The 14267-nt window shown below is 43.4% G+C and overlaps 1 protein-coding gene across 4 annotated transcripts in view; it reads right to left on the bottom strand.

Moving 5' to 3' along the window:
• CTNNA2 (catenin alpha 2) overlaps nt 1-14267 on the bottom strand; it is a 781078-nt gene that overhangs the window by 544651 nt on the left and 222160 nt on the right. For all 4 annotated transcript variants that reach the window (XM_075930970.2, XM_075930969.2, XM_075930972.2 and 1 more), the window contains 3 exons: nt 8200-8366; nt 1890-2009; nt 314-580 (listed from right to left, as the gene is read on the bottom strand). In XM_075930970.2, the coding sequence (XP_075787085.1) occupies nt 314-580; nt 1890-2009; nt 8200-8366 (554 nt within the window). The remainder of the gene's footprint in view (nt 1-313; nt 581-1889; nt 2010-8199; nt 8367-14267) is intronic.

Here is a 14267-nt window from a genome sequence, read left to right as displayed (position 1 = left end):
AATAAGGCAAGCAGATTAATCAGACTACCAACTGCCTTGAACAATTTAGCCGGATAAGGTTTTGCTGATGCTAAGGCAGAAGAAAGTGAGAATTTTTGGCCTCTGTCAGTCTCAGAAAGAACAGAAACAATGGCTTGGAGGGTTTAGAGTTCACAAATAGCATGAGTTCTTTCTCATTACAAATTAATGCTCACTTGCTGCAGCCTAGCAAAACCGCATCAAAAGCAAGCATGTCTGTTCAGTTTCTGTACGGCAAACGATAAAGAGGACTTCCTGAAAGGTGTGCAATTTTGTGTACATGTATAATACTTACATCAAATTCATTTAGCGCCGCAGCAAGTTCCCCAATACCAGTGTGCCCCTTGTTCTCATCAGTTGGAGAGGTGGCCTGTGCCGCATTAGAGATACCAGCAATTGCTTCTTGTACTTGTTTGAAGACATAATCTCTGTTGGCCCGAGTGGCTGCTACATCAGGATGACGGAGAAAGGCTTGAGATGCAGTGTACAGCATAGTAGCATTCTTCTTCAGAGCACCTCGAGCAGCGGCCATTTCGTCTCTACAGTGAGGATCTTTTAGTTCCTGTATAAAATACACTGTATAGTTATATATCGAAATTTTGGCAATACAATATGCTAAACCCACAGTTACAATATGTATTCATATATACACCTGTAAGCAGGGCCCTGTATATGTTGTTCTATGATTCTGTAGCAATGAAATCCATGACAGAATTTACCAGTTTTGACACAACTACATGCATGTTCCTCCTGCCCAAGAAAACTTGTATTTTTTTCTTTTGTTTCATTTTTGCTCTGTGTTATAATGGGTCAGCCACATGGAAAAATGGAGGAAAATGCTAATAATCTTAAAACGCAGGGAAACTTCTGGGCAAAAAAATCTAGAAGCACAGTAGCAAGACACACAAAAAAGATACCATGGAATCCTTGTGGCCCTCAAGGGAAGAAGAAAAAGAAAGTGAGGCTGGCAACTCATGGAAAAGTGAACACTTTAAATACCAGGGGAGTGATTTAAAAATCAATAATTAACATAGAGAAAATATACAAAATATGTATGAATTAAAAACATACGTGCTGTCAAAAGGAGAAGGAAAGAGCCATATCTGGCAGGTGGGAAGAGAGTGAAATATAAGGTTATATTCTTACACAGGCGTCTTTTTCTGCAGAGGAAATGGTGTAGAAAAGTTTATTGTTTATAAATCGTGTTGTAAACTAAAATGTCACAACAAAAAACATGTCTTTGTACACAAGAAGGTCAACATTTTTAAAAAAATTGTATCTCAAGTTAGGAACCTAAATATATGAGGTAATTTTCAGAAGAGTGAGTTCCTACCAGGTCTCTCGCATTCCATTAGTAGTGTTTTCCATTTTACTGTGATTGGTTGGGTGTTTTAAAAATTAGAGTACTTATTTAGATGCCTACCTATAAACTTAGAAGCCTAATTTTAAGCAATCATTTTAGATATCCGTCAAAGCATTTTTGTAAAGAAAATACTTTCTTTATAAATAAAATGTCATGTAGGCCACCACACCATCATCAGATAGCGATCTCCTGACTCTACTATCCTGGACTGGTCTGAAGTCACCAGTAATTTATTTTTCTTGCTCATTTGCTTTCTTATTCACTATGCCATTCTTAACTGAAATTAGTATTATTTTTCAAGATTTTCCTTTTTAAAAAATAATTACATCTGAAAAAAGTCAACTGTGAATTGGAAAATGAATAGGCTTAAGGTATAGGTCGTATGACACTTATTGGCAGATCTTATGATGCAAAGCATAAGAGAACCATGTCTTTGAATGGGATAAAAAAAACTCAGGTTATTTTATATGACTGAATTTTCACACCCATTGCTTTAAAACGTACCCACCTGTTGTCTTCTAGCAGCCACATAGTTAAGTTTCACCATCTCTTTCCCAAATTCTTTAAAACGATTTGCTAAGTCTTGCTCATTTGTTGCGTTTTTCACAGCTTCCAGTGCTTCTTCTACCTAGAATTTAATATATGAAATGTATTAGAGTTTTAATCCAGTTCTGTCACTTTTCCAGCCTCGTCCAAGCCACTCACCTTACACTACAGCCTGAACTCTACTGATTTGGGGGAAACTTGGAAAACCAAAAGGAGAAAAATGGGTTGGGGAACAAGGAGTCTGTGTCATCGGACTAGCAGAGCCACAGCTGCTATCAGCTCTGCAGATTTCTATAGAGCAAACAACTGGATGATGGTACCATTAATGCCACCTAGTCAAGTAACGCCCTTAGCCATGCTCTTCCTGTCCTCTCCATGGAGTTTAATTAGTTGCCAACCTGAATTACTTATCACCCAGACTGAAAGAAAACTAATAACTAGCATGAGATCAAGGTGAGGGGGACATGGAGGAGAGCACATGTCTCCTGGCATAGGAGGAAAATGGGATACTCAGGTATGGGAAAGGGTGAAGTCTGGCAAGGTGGATCACCATTCACTGCCAATGGGAGTAGCAGGGAAGTGGTGTCCCTGTCCACACTACCTCCTGCAGCTCCCATTGGCAGGGAACAACGGGAGCTGTGATCGTCTGGCAGGTAAACAAAGCATCTCGTGGCTAGCTAACATCTTGTCTTTATAAGCCACGACCCAGAGTTTGAAAAGTCCTGCCCTAGAGAGAAAATTACATTGGCAGAAGCAATGCTATGTCAGTGGACGACACTCTCCCATTGGTGTAGCTACCACCAATCATTGGGGGAGGGTTATGTTGGCAGAAGAGCTCTCTCCCTTCAAATAGAGCGGCTACAAAGATCTTACAGCGGCACCTCTGCACTGCTACAGCTGTGCCACTGAAAGGTCTCCCAGTGTAGATGTGGCCTGCGGCTAATCAGAGCTTATAAGAACGAATCAAAAGCAAAGAAAAATAAACTTACTGTTGAAACTAAATGTATAGATTATCCTATATTACACAGCTAACCTAGCATCTTTTAAAATTTAGATAAAATAGAAGGACGTCCAACATGGAGTACAGAAACTGTGATATAAGAAGTTTGGGGCTTTATTTTCTATTTTTTCTACGGTTATCAAATGTGTTATATTTACTTTTACATAAAGACCAGAACTTGATGGAAAAAATCTCTGTGGTAATCAGCGGTGAAAGTAAACTTTCTTACAGGTGTTGTCCTATTTCTACCCGGGTCCCTGCCAACTGCTTAAATAGCTCCCTGCTGGTTTTTGCTGCAGCTCAGCCAGCTCTTGCCAGAGCTGTGCACCAGGGCACACCCGCTCACTTTCACCACTGGTGGTAATTCAGATTTCTTCGGCAAAGGTAGTGAAGATATGAATCTCCTAGATTCATTACTAAGTACCGACCAAGTACAGCTAGTACAAAAGCTTCCCAGCTCCAGCATAAAAGCTGCTTACGATTAGGAGTATAATGAAAAGATTTAATACACTTTATGCATCAAGGAAATAAAATTACCTGCCCTGCAAGCGAGGCAGTGGAATTTTGTGAAATCGGTCTGTCATTTGTGAGATAAGAGTAAAATTCCCCAAAGAAGGGTTCAAACAGTGAATGTAGATCGATCCTAGTCTGTACCAAGTTGAAATAATGAAACATTCAACTGGAACAATAGGTGTTGTCAATATGGACACGTTAACAGCAGACACATGAACCTTTCTTTTTCAGAAGAAAGGTTATTTAATTCCACTAGGGATTTGTTACTAAGAAAGGATGCACAGTTCCATCTTGCTCTCTGTAATGTCTCTGGCACCCTCATCAACTTTAATAACAACAAGACCAGGCATCTCATTAATTTAGGCAGGGTTTAAAATATAGAGGGTCTGCTTCTCCACTAACGTGTACCTTGCGTTATTTTTATCTTGAAAAGTGAATGTAAAAGGTTAGCACCAGTTTTGAGTGGAGAATGTTTATTCTGCTATGTTTTGCACCCACTTTAAACAAAGGTAAAGGGGTTGCAAAAGGTGCAAGGCCATGGAGAATCAGAGTCCTGCAGAGAAATACTCTGGCTAGCAATTTAAATGCATAGCTGTTTCTTGTAAGTGTTAGGCTACGTCTAACAGTTACAAAGTCGCACTTTACTTTTGTGATGGAATCAATCTTGGTCCATATCACCTCATTTCTTACTCAGAAACTATGTTCAAATCCAAACTTCGCTAACTGCCATGACAGCTACCAAAATAAGTATAAACAACTTCATTGTGTGGTCTAATGTGTTCCTGCTATTTATCCACCACCATTTGAAATACTAACCCCCAAGCTTTCAGAGCCACACAGGTACATCTACACAGCAAAGAAAGATCCATGACTGGCTGACGCCAACCAACTTGGGCTCAGATTTGGGGCTGCTTCATCGTGGTGTACACATTTGAGTGTGTGCCTGAGCCCAAGTTCTAAGACTCTCCCACTTTGCAGAGTCCTAGAGCCTGGTGTCCAGCGTGAGCCTGAAAGTCCACACAGCAGTGAAACAGTCCCTCAGCCTGAGACCTGCAAGCCTGAGACTGCTGCTATAGGCCAGCCATGGACTTGTCTCTGCTGTGTAGACCTACCCAGAGAGGAGTTCTTCAGGGCTGGAAAAGGAACTCCCAGCACCACAGCAAAATGCAGAGTGGAACAGATTGGTTGGCATAAGTAGTTTATACACATTCTATTATCACTTCTGCAGGTCATAGGAGAAAGAGATAGGGGTACTGGGTTACAGATTGTTGTCATAAACTATACATCCAGTCTCTCTGTTCAGTTCATGATTGTTGGTGACTCACAGATTAATGAATTCCAGTTCCCAGGGTAGCCTTCTGAAAGTGCTATAGATGTTTGCTTTAAGGATGAGGACTGGAAGGTCGGATATAAAAGGATCGCTTTATGAAGTGTTCACTCACAGGTGATGGGGTGGTTCTGTCTTGAACTCACAGAATGAACATGAATAATTTGAGAGAGTAGTGATTGTTTGGTTTCACTCACATACTTGTTATTGTGGCATTAACTGCTCTGAGGAGCAATAGCACACGGCGCAATAGGTGTGTAAGATATAGGGGTCTTAGAAGTTGTGCAGTGGGCTTCTGTTATTTATGTTAGCATTGGAGATACAGCTGTTAAGTTTTGCATCCATTGTTTTGATAGGGGCTGGTGCCACTTTGTGTTGGTGCCTTTGTCTGCGGAAATGGTCCCTTACATTTTCTGCTAACAACTTAATTTTGCTAAATAATATGTTCTACTTAGCATGTTGCTGTGATGCCAGGAGTTCTTATTTCAGATCTGAAGAGATCTGTGTTTCTTCAAAGTGTCTCCCTTGCCAACAGAAGTTGGTCCAATAAAAAGATATTACTTGACCCACTTTGTATTTTTAATATCTTAGGACGGACACATCTACAACTACACTGCCTACATTTTTATCATGACAATCATAGCCATGACAAACATACCAAATAAGACATCTTTGTAAATTCTGCCAGACTCCTACTGAACAGAACTTTCCCAGGTTTTATTACAGATTTTACTCTAGTGACTTGATTTTCACAGTGACTTCCTCAGAAAAATTAGTGGGAGGTACGGGTGCTCAGAGCCTCTGAAAGTTAGACTATGTGTCATTATACTGTTTCAAACTATTTCATTGCAAAATTTAAAATATGTATTTTGAGCCTCATAGTTGTAGAACTGCATTACAGTTCACATTTTTCTTTACCTTTGTAATTTTTCTGTATTTTGCTATAATAAACTCTTAGATCTACTGCTTGCTTCTGATGACACACACTCAAAGCTGCTGAACTACTGGCCTGCTGCCCTCTGATAGGCTCATAATTATGGTTACCAGATGGCTTCAGAAAAAATACTAGACACACTTGATCTCAGATGGGGGAGGGGGAACAGCCGGGAGGGGAGCAGGGCTGGCCGGGAGGAGGTCGGGGGGAGCAGGGCTTGCTGAGGGAGATTTGCGGGGCGGGGGGGGGGGGGGAAATCTGGCCGGTGGGAAGCAGGACTAGCCGGGAGGAGAGGGGCTGACCGGGGGAGATCGGGGCGGGATTATAAGGAGTAAGGGTAATTTCAAAAGAAGAGTTTTCTTTCTAAATAACCACGTCTAGACAGCGTTTCTTTTTTCGAAATAGGGTATTCGAAATAGCACCTGGATGAGATTATGCAAATGAAGCGCAGGAAATTCAAATCCGTGCTTCATTTGCAATTTCACTCAGCTGCATTTGCATTCCTCTCTCAAAAGAGGATTGCAGTGTAGACATACCCAAATTGATTAAAATGAACTTCTCTCCAGAAAGACTAAGTGCAACTCAGTTCCTTGACATGATTTCAATAAAACTGATTACAATATATTTTAGCAAGCCTGTTGCATAAATCACCTCTTATAACACTGACAGTGCAATGATTATTAATTTTCAGGGTACCTGAAATGAAAATTATTACATAACACAAATCAGTCTTTGTACATTAGTTGAAACTTAATACTAATGCTGTTCCATATGTGACAACTCCTACCGTTAATCTCTGACCTTTTAATGCCAAAAGGAGGCCGAAAGCTACTTTTGTTTAAAAAATAATAACAAGATACAAATACTTGCATTTCCCCTCTCTCTGAAAATAAAAAACACAAGTGCTTTTTAAGCTCTAAAAAATGCAAAACGATCAAATGCAAAGTTCAACTTCCAAGTGCTTAAACACAATCTTAACAAAAAGCACAGGAGACAAAAATAAATCAAAATAAGGGTTCAAGTTCTTTGAAATAATTTATTGGGTGGTTTGCAAAAGCGGCAGAAAATATTGATATAGGCTGCCTCAAAAATCCAGAGACAAAAATGATATAAGAAAATTACTAAACAGCATCCATTTACAAAAGATCATGTGGAGAATGCTACTCTAAGCAGTGTATCACACTACTTACTAACAAAGGAATTTATCAACACAGAAAGCCAAAAAAATAAAAATAAAAAAATCTGGATTCTGCTCAGATATCAAAACAAATTATCTCTTCTCATTTGAAATAGTCTGAAAAAGAATTTGAAATGTATGTACTCACAGGAGATCTGTTAGTGCTAAATTAAAAGTCAGAAAGTCTCCACTGACAAAGGATTATTTGTATTAGAATGTTGTTCATTATTAAGTTGAAAAAATGAAGGCATATTCCAGAGTCACGCTGCTTACACAGCATGTAATCACAGAGCAAATGTGCTGACATTTTACTACAATAGCACTGCATTCATTAAAGCAGTGCTTTCTAGCATTTGTACAGAAAAGCATTTGCCATTTTTCATTGTAGATTCTGTTTTCAAAGGATTACATCTTGTCCCTACAATCTCATCCCAGGCTAAACGTTCTCATACATCTCTGCAAGAGAACAATATCTACAATTTACACAAAAAGGGGGGGAGGGTACCTTTTTGGCTATTTATCAGTAAAATAAAGAAAGGTTTAAACATTCTATATATGAATTTTTACACCATAGAGTGGTGGAAGTTTTTGTTGTTGCTTTTTCTTGTTCTTTTCTCTCCCTCAGATTAGCAAAAAATGGCATGTTATAAAGATGAACAGAAAAATCTATCATTGTAGTTGCAATTACAAAATGCTGTGTTGTATGCCTTCACAAACAGGTAGGCAGGCAACAGCAAAAGTAGAGTCCAAAGCTACAGCAAAGCTACAGCAAATCAGTTGCTATTCTACATATCCCCTCTATGTTTTATTATTAATTAGAATTTATTATTATTATTAAATACTTATTAGACATTTACCCTGTTTCTTGTCCTTATCAGTGTTCCACTCTTGTGATACATTCAGTAGTCAGACTGAATCACCAAAAAGACATGGCGTAACCAAAATGCAGTACTTAAATTCTGCCACAAGATAGCAATACTGTATAACTACTGTGGGTTATTAAACCATTGTCAGGGATTTTGTGGTTTAAATGTAGATTTTTAATCCAGCATGATATACAACAACAGTACAAATACAATCTACCAGAAGTACCTAGCATTGCTGATTTTAGCACTCTGAAACATATTAATCCATTTAGATTGAAAGCATAAGTGTCTAAAAAGTAGAAATGTTTTAGTCCTACTTTACTGCTTCCATAAGAACAGGCAATCACAACAATAGAAAAGTTGTGAAACTCAGACTTTTGTGTGTCTGTTCGTAATTCAGAATTTCAACACATCTTAAACGAAGAAAAAGAGTGTAGAAAATTAAAAGATCATACAATTTTCAGGTGGGACAAAAGCCTCATGACATCAGCCATATCAGCCAGGATGAGTAAGCGAGTAACAGCCGACAGTAATGCTCGAGCAGCCCGCACCATGGTGCCTCGTTTCACGGAGGAACATGGATCATCAGCAAACTCTGAGGAGGCAATTCTCATTGTTTCACCTAGAATACAATAAAATCATTTTGATTACACAAAAGGTTTTACATTTATACCACCAAGAAATGCACCAACAATTCCCTGAACCAATTAACCGTTGCTAGCCAAGAAGGAATTTAGTGCGGGCTTTGGGGTTTTGAATAGTAGGTTGCTGTGGAGAAGGGTTTAGAATCTCAAAAATGACCAGGGATGATCAGGCCAAATACACTGTGCTACCCAGGACATAGCTACGCATTTGGCAGTCTACATAGCAACCTTCTCTACATGCTCCTTACTTTTATTCTCCCATTGTAAACTTCTCTTCTGTTTCTATTGAAGCTGCTTGCTGCAGATTGAATAGAATAAAGTACTAAGACAAACTTTTGAACTAACCCTGCACAGATATTGACCATAAAGTTAGAGAAGCTGCAATTGGAGAGTCATGGGAAACATAAAACTCATCTCCTTTTACATGGATAGATAAGAGTCAGAGGCTCTTTAGGTTGATTCCAACTGAAATAATCAACATTTTCTCCCATAAACAGACTTTTTAATCTACTTATCTACTTCCACTGTAGCCATCTTTCTTCTATAAAGGGCCTCTTATCCTATAATCATAGAAGTCACTGACTTCTATGCAGATTCAAAAATCCACTTTCTCTCTGCTCCCAACTATTCCTCCCATTTCTACAGTACTTATTGACCAGCTCCCACTCCAATTATCCTCCCAACTTTATTTCCCTCATTTGCACCTTTCTTTAGAGACACCAGTCCTGGCTCTCAGTGTTCTGTGGTGTTATTTACCTCTAATTTGCCCCTAAATATATTCTAACAACCCAGTAAGCAATGGAAGTGTTGGTAATGCTGCTAGACCATACTGGTTCTGCAAATTCTCTGGTTCAGTATCGGTCATGGGATTCATGGGAGAATATCCCTAATGTCATGTTAGACCTTACTTCCACAATCTCTGAAGAAACTCCCCAGAAGACAATATAAACGGAGTGAAGCTGTGAAAGTCTTACTGAAGAATCCCACAGGGACTTCCTTTCCTTACTATATCACAGTTAGGCCTAATTCTTCTTAGTGTCATTTGTGTGGGAAATACTTAGGGTGTTAAGTAGGGAATGTACCCTCTAAGTTCAAACACAAAGATTCCAATGGTTTATTTGTTCTCACTGTCTCTATTTTGCAGCCAGACCAATAAAGACAGAAATTGTTAGATTTCTAAAAAGTGGCTAACACTCACAACAGAGATGCATAAAAATTCTTTGTAAGAGTAAAAGAGAGGCAACAAAACTAACCCTTAGGAAGCAAAAGGACAGTTTACAACTTATATCTCATATTAAACAGAATGAACTATGTGAAAGGAAATTGTTAAACTGTACTAAAGCAGTGGGCAGTATTCCTCAACTAAAGCGATTTCAGAAATTTCACTTCATAATAAATCCTTCTCTGGGACCTTCCCTCCCCCCAGTTCCAAAGTATGACATCAATCTAAAAAATCACAAATATGTAAAACACAAAATGACCACACACCCAGCTATAAAAGAAAGCTGCTGAACAAATTTCTATCCCTGAGTTAGCAGGAGTTCCTATGTGGCTACCCACCCAAACAGACAGGCACAAACATTGCATGCACTTACAATTAGTAAGTACAAAATGTATTTTATAGAGGGGGAAACCATGAAAGAAAGAAGGTATAGACAACTTGTTTTTAAAACATGACCTGTTTTGGTGCCCCTCGAGACACTTTGTCTGTGTTAACATTTGAGTCCCTGCTTTTAACCCATCTGCAGAAACCTGACTGTATGCAATACACATCCTTCCAACTCCCAAATTATCCTGGCATGCTCTGGTCTTGGGGAATCAGTAGCTAAGCATATAGGGGAATCTGACTACGGCCTGAATAGAGCTGCCAACATCTTATCTCATGTGTGCAGCAGAACATTGGCTCCACTGCCTTTGGGTTCCTCCAAAGCTAGTTGTGGGGTAAAAAGTGGGATTTTCCCCTGTACAGGAAAGTGCAGGATTTCCAAGTACATTTTAATGCAAGATTTGGCTTAGTTTGAGAAAGGATTTTAAATATGCAAAACTGATTTGTTCAACAGCAGGAAAATGAGAGGATACTTGAATGAATTACTACTACTTATGAAGCTTCACAATACTTCAGTCCAAAGATTGCCAGCAATGACACATCTAGGTTTAAAAACTGTTCCAGTTGTTTAATTGTGTATTAATTTAGATAGACTATACTAGCCAAAGGTTAACATAAGCCAGACACTGGTCAACATTAAATAATGTTAATCAAAGTCCAGGATATGATATACAGAGTTCTCAGCTTGCTTAATACAATCACAAACACGCTACTAAAAATCTTCTTAAACCTTCTCTAAAACATACAGAAATTACAACAGAATACTTCATATTCAAATTAAGTGTCACTGGATTTAGATTAGAGATTTCCTTACCAAAATGACAGGTTTCAAAGTACAAATTCAATGTTATGTCTTATATTTCAATTAGCATGACAAGGCGGTAAGCCTACATCTGGGAGAACACGGTTTTAAATATTCAGCTCCTAATTGACCAGAGGAGTTAATGAGCATCAGAGAGGTGAATTTTGTGAGGGAGCATGAAAGCCAGATACACCAAATAAACAGTCTCTAAATTTAGACCAATAAACTTCCCCCTCAAAGTAAAAAATAAAATAGCCGGATAAGAACTAAAATAATGCAGGCAGACGTCCAGCACCAGAGTGAGGGGCTGCCATTCATTATACTAAATGCTCCATGTGTGGTTGCATACCGGCTTTTGGGGCAGGTGACGTGTGTGTATTTGATGCAAGCAGCTCATGGTCCTCAGAGACCACTCTGAAAACTAGAGTGGCTGAACTGGAGGAACTGAGAGAGAGAAACATACAAAAGATGTTCCGGGATGCAGTAGAAAGGTGCCACTTCATGCGCTGACAGCCTCTATGCTGTTGAGGAGGATGAAAATCTCAGGAAAGGAGAACATTAAACTGAAGTGGAGAGAAATGATCACATGATTAGGACCCTGCCTCCAGATTCAGTCATACCTTTTTGCACTGAGGATACTTCTTCAAGGGAGGGGACTTCTGTAATTAGGAAAAGCTGGGTCATAGTGATGCTGGTTTCAATTCTTAGAAGTACAAATAGCTGGGTTTGTGGTGATTGGGGGAACTGCATGGTGAGTGACCTATCGGATACAAAGGGGGTGCATCTAGACTAGCAAGATATACGGACGTTCTACTGTCCGAAATCAGTGCTTCTTACACAAATGCTTTGACGTTCCCGTTCAGGAAAAAGCCCTCTTGCGGAAATGTTTTTGCGCAAAAGGGCCAGTGTAGACAGGAAATGTTTTTGCACAAAAGCAGGCTAAATGGAAAAAAAGCCCTAGTGGACACTCGGAGGCTCCGCAGGCAATCAGCTCTCGGACTTCCTGGTAACCCGAGCCCCCTTAAAGCAGACCCAGGCTGCTGAGGTCACAAGGCAGAAGCCCTTCTGCGACCTCTGGCCACAGCTCTGCCACGTGGCCCCTGCTATCTAGCAGACACCCCCCAAGCACGATGGCAGCTCCAGGTGGGGAGCAGCCACCCGCGCCGCCAGCAAAGGAGGCCCCCATGGCCAGAAAAAGAAGGGCCCCATCCTGGTCCCCGGGGGAGCTGGAAGCCCTCCTGGACCTCTGGCGGGAGGAGGAGGCCCTGCACGAGACCCGCTCCCGGAGCCGGAACGCAGACATTTTTTCCCGCATGGCGCAGGCTCTCACCCAGCAGGGCCATCCAGCCTGGACCCTGGAGCAAGTCCGGGCTAAAGTCAAAGAGCTGCGCCTGGGCTACATCAGGGTCAGTGAGGGCCAGGGGGCAGGATTACCAACAGCTCCACACCATCCTCGGCCAGCCAGCACCAGAGACACTGGACGTCCCTGTGGACAGCAGCATGCGCCCCGCCCCCCCCATCACCAGGACCACCGAGACGGGGGAAGGAGACAGCAGCAGTGCGTCAGAGGACAAGGCCAGCACTGCCACCCTGCAGGCCCCCTCCGGCAGCCCGGATGTCTCCCGTGCATCCTCGGAGGCCGGGGAAGGATCCATCAGTGAGTGTTACACTTTGCACTCACAAGGGCGGGGGGGGGGGAGCCAGGAACCCGGAGGGGGGAGGGGGACAGCACGTCACTCAGGCTGCGTGAGCTGCACACTGTGTGGCATTAGGCAGGAAGCAGCACGTGCAGCCTGGTGACCGAGCGGGATGTGGCCATGGCAGGAAGCTACAGGGCATGCCTGGGACCATGCTGCTCACATACATCCAGCAGGACAGGGGGGAAGGGTGGATGCCAGTTGGAACCAGCCACGGTCCCAGGGACTCAGGCCAGAGCCTGCACCTCCGCAAGGGTGCAGCACACAGAACGGCACACTGTCCCATGCCTGGCTGTGAGGCACAGCCAGCTGCTCCTGGGAAAACCGCAGCATCACAGCCCTGTGAGCGTGGCCCCCCACCGAGCCCTTTGCCTGCTCCTGGTGCCTTGGCTGGCTCCCCGAAGGAGCCACACATGTGGCCACACATGTCCCTGGGCTACATGTGAGGGCTAATGGGAGAGGGAGGGGAGGAAGTGCTCGGGCCGGCTCTAGGGCCGCCTAAGTTTTGCTGCGAGGATGGTACACTGTCCAGTCACCCCTGGTTCTGTCCAGGAGACATCCCAAACGATGAGGGTCTGAGAGCCCAGACCACGTCTGCCAGATGTGCTCCCAGGCACTGTGTAGGGATTCATCTTGCTCCCTGTCAAACACCATTGATTAGCCCAAAGCCTCTCAGCCTCCACCGGCAGGGAGTTCCACAGGTGAACACAACACAAGTGTCCTCCCACCCTTCACAGGGAGGAGGGTAACTGAATGGGCCCAAGCCACACTACTGTGGTGTCACCTGGGCTCAGGGGTGGAGGGCATGAGGGGTGGGGACAGTGGCCAGGCTGCCTGACTGACCCATCCTTTCTTCTCTTCTTTGCAGCGGGACCAAGCACAAGCCGGGGACCCTCTAGTCCTGCAGCAGCAGCGGCAGCAGCAGCACCCCCAGCTGCCCAACCACCAAGGCGGTGGCTCTGCCACTGGGACCAGCTCCTTCGGCGCCACATGCAGGCCGTCGAGCGCGTTGAGGCAGCCATCACTCGGCGTGTGGAGGCAGACCTGCAGTGGCACCAGGAGGCCTGGGGCGCCTTCTATGCAGATTCGATCGCCACCCTCACCGCCCACATTGGCCAAGCCATCCATTATGGCATGGCCTTGCCCCATGCCCCCGCCATCCCTCCCCTAGCACTGCCCCTGCTCCCTCCTGCTCCTGTCCCTGTCCCTCCTGCTCCTGCCACTTCTGCAATGGCCCCTCCTGCTCCTGCCCACCTCCCCGTGCAGCCTGCCCCGATGCGGCCTGCCCCCCATGTGCAGGTCCGCCCCCGCAGGAGCGCTCGCAGGGGCCACCCCTCCCAGGAGTAGCTCCTCCTCCTCCCAGTTCAAGATCTCCTCCGCCTCTCCCCCTTGTGAATAAAAAAATACAAGTTTTTTCTGTTCAAAACAAAACTTGTGTTTGGTGTTTATTGGGAGGTAAGGAGAGGGGAGAGGAGGGGGAAGGGTAAGGCATGGGAGGGAGGTGTAAAGGGAGACCGAGGCGACCCTGGCGGATGGCAGTTGTGTTGGACTGTTCATAAGCCTGGCCCTCGGCTGCCATCCATGTGGGAAGGAAGGCCTCCGCACTCCGCTCCACAAGACTGTGGAGCATGCAGCACGCAGCCACTACCTCTGTGGCATTTCGCTCACCCATCTCAGATGGGTGAGCAAACACTGGAAGCGGGCTTTCAAGCGGCCGAAGGCACACTCCACATGATTGCGGGCCCGGTTGAGGCGGTCATTGAACCGGGCTCGG

Source organism: Pelodiscus sinensis, chromosome 4, assembly GCF_052426305.1.
Source record: "Pelodiscus sinensis isolate ZL-2025 chromosome 4, ASM5242630v1, whole genome shotgun sequence".
NCBI classification, from domain to species: Eukaryota; Metazoa; Chordata; order Testudines; family Trionychidae; genus Pelodiscus; species Pelodiscus sinensis.
Note: the sequence above shows the minus strand (reverse complement) of the source record. Positions and strands in the feature narration are given on the sequence as shown.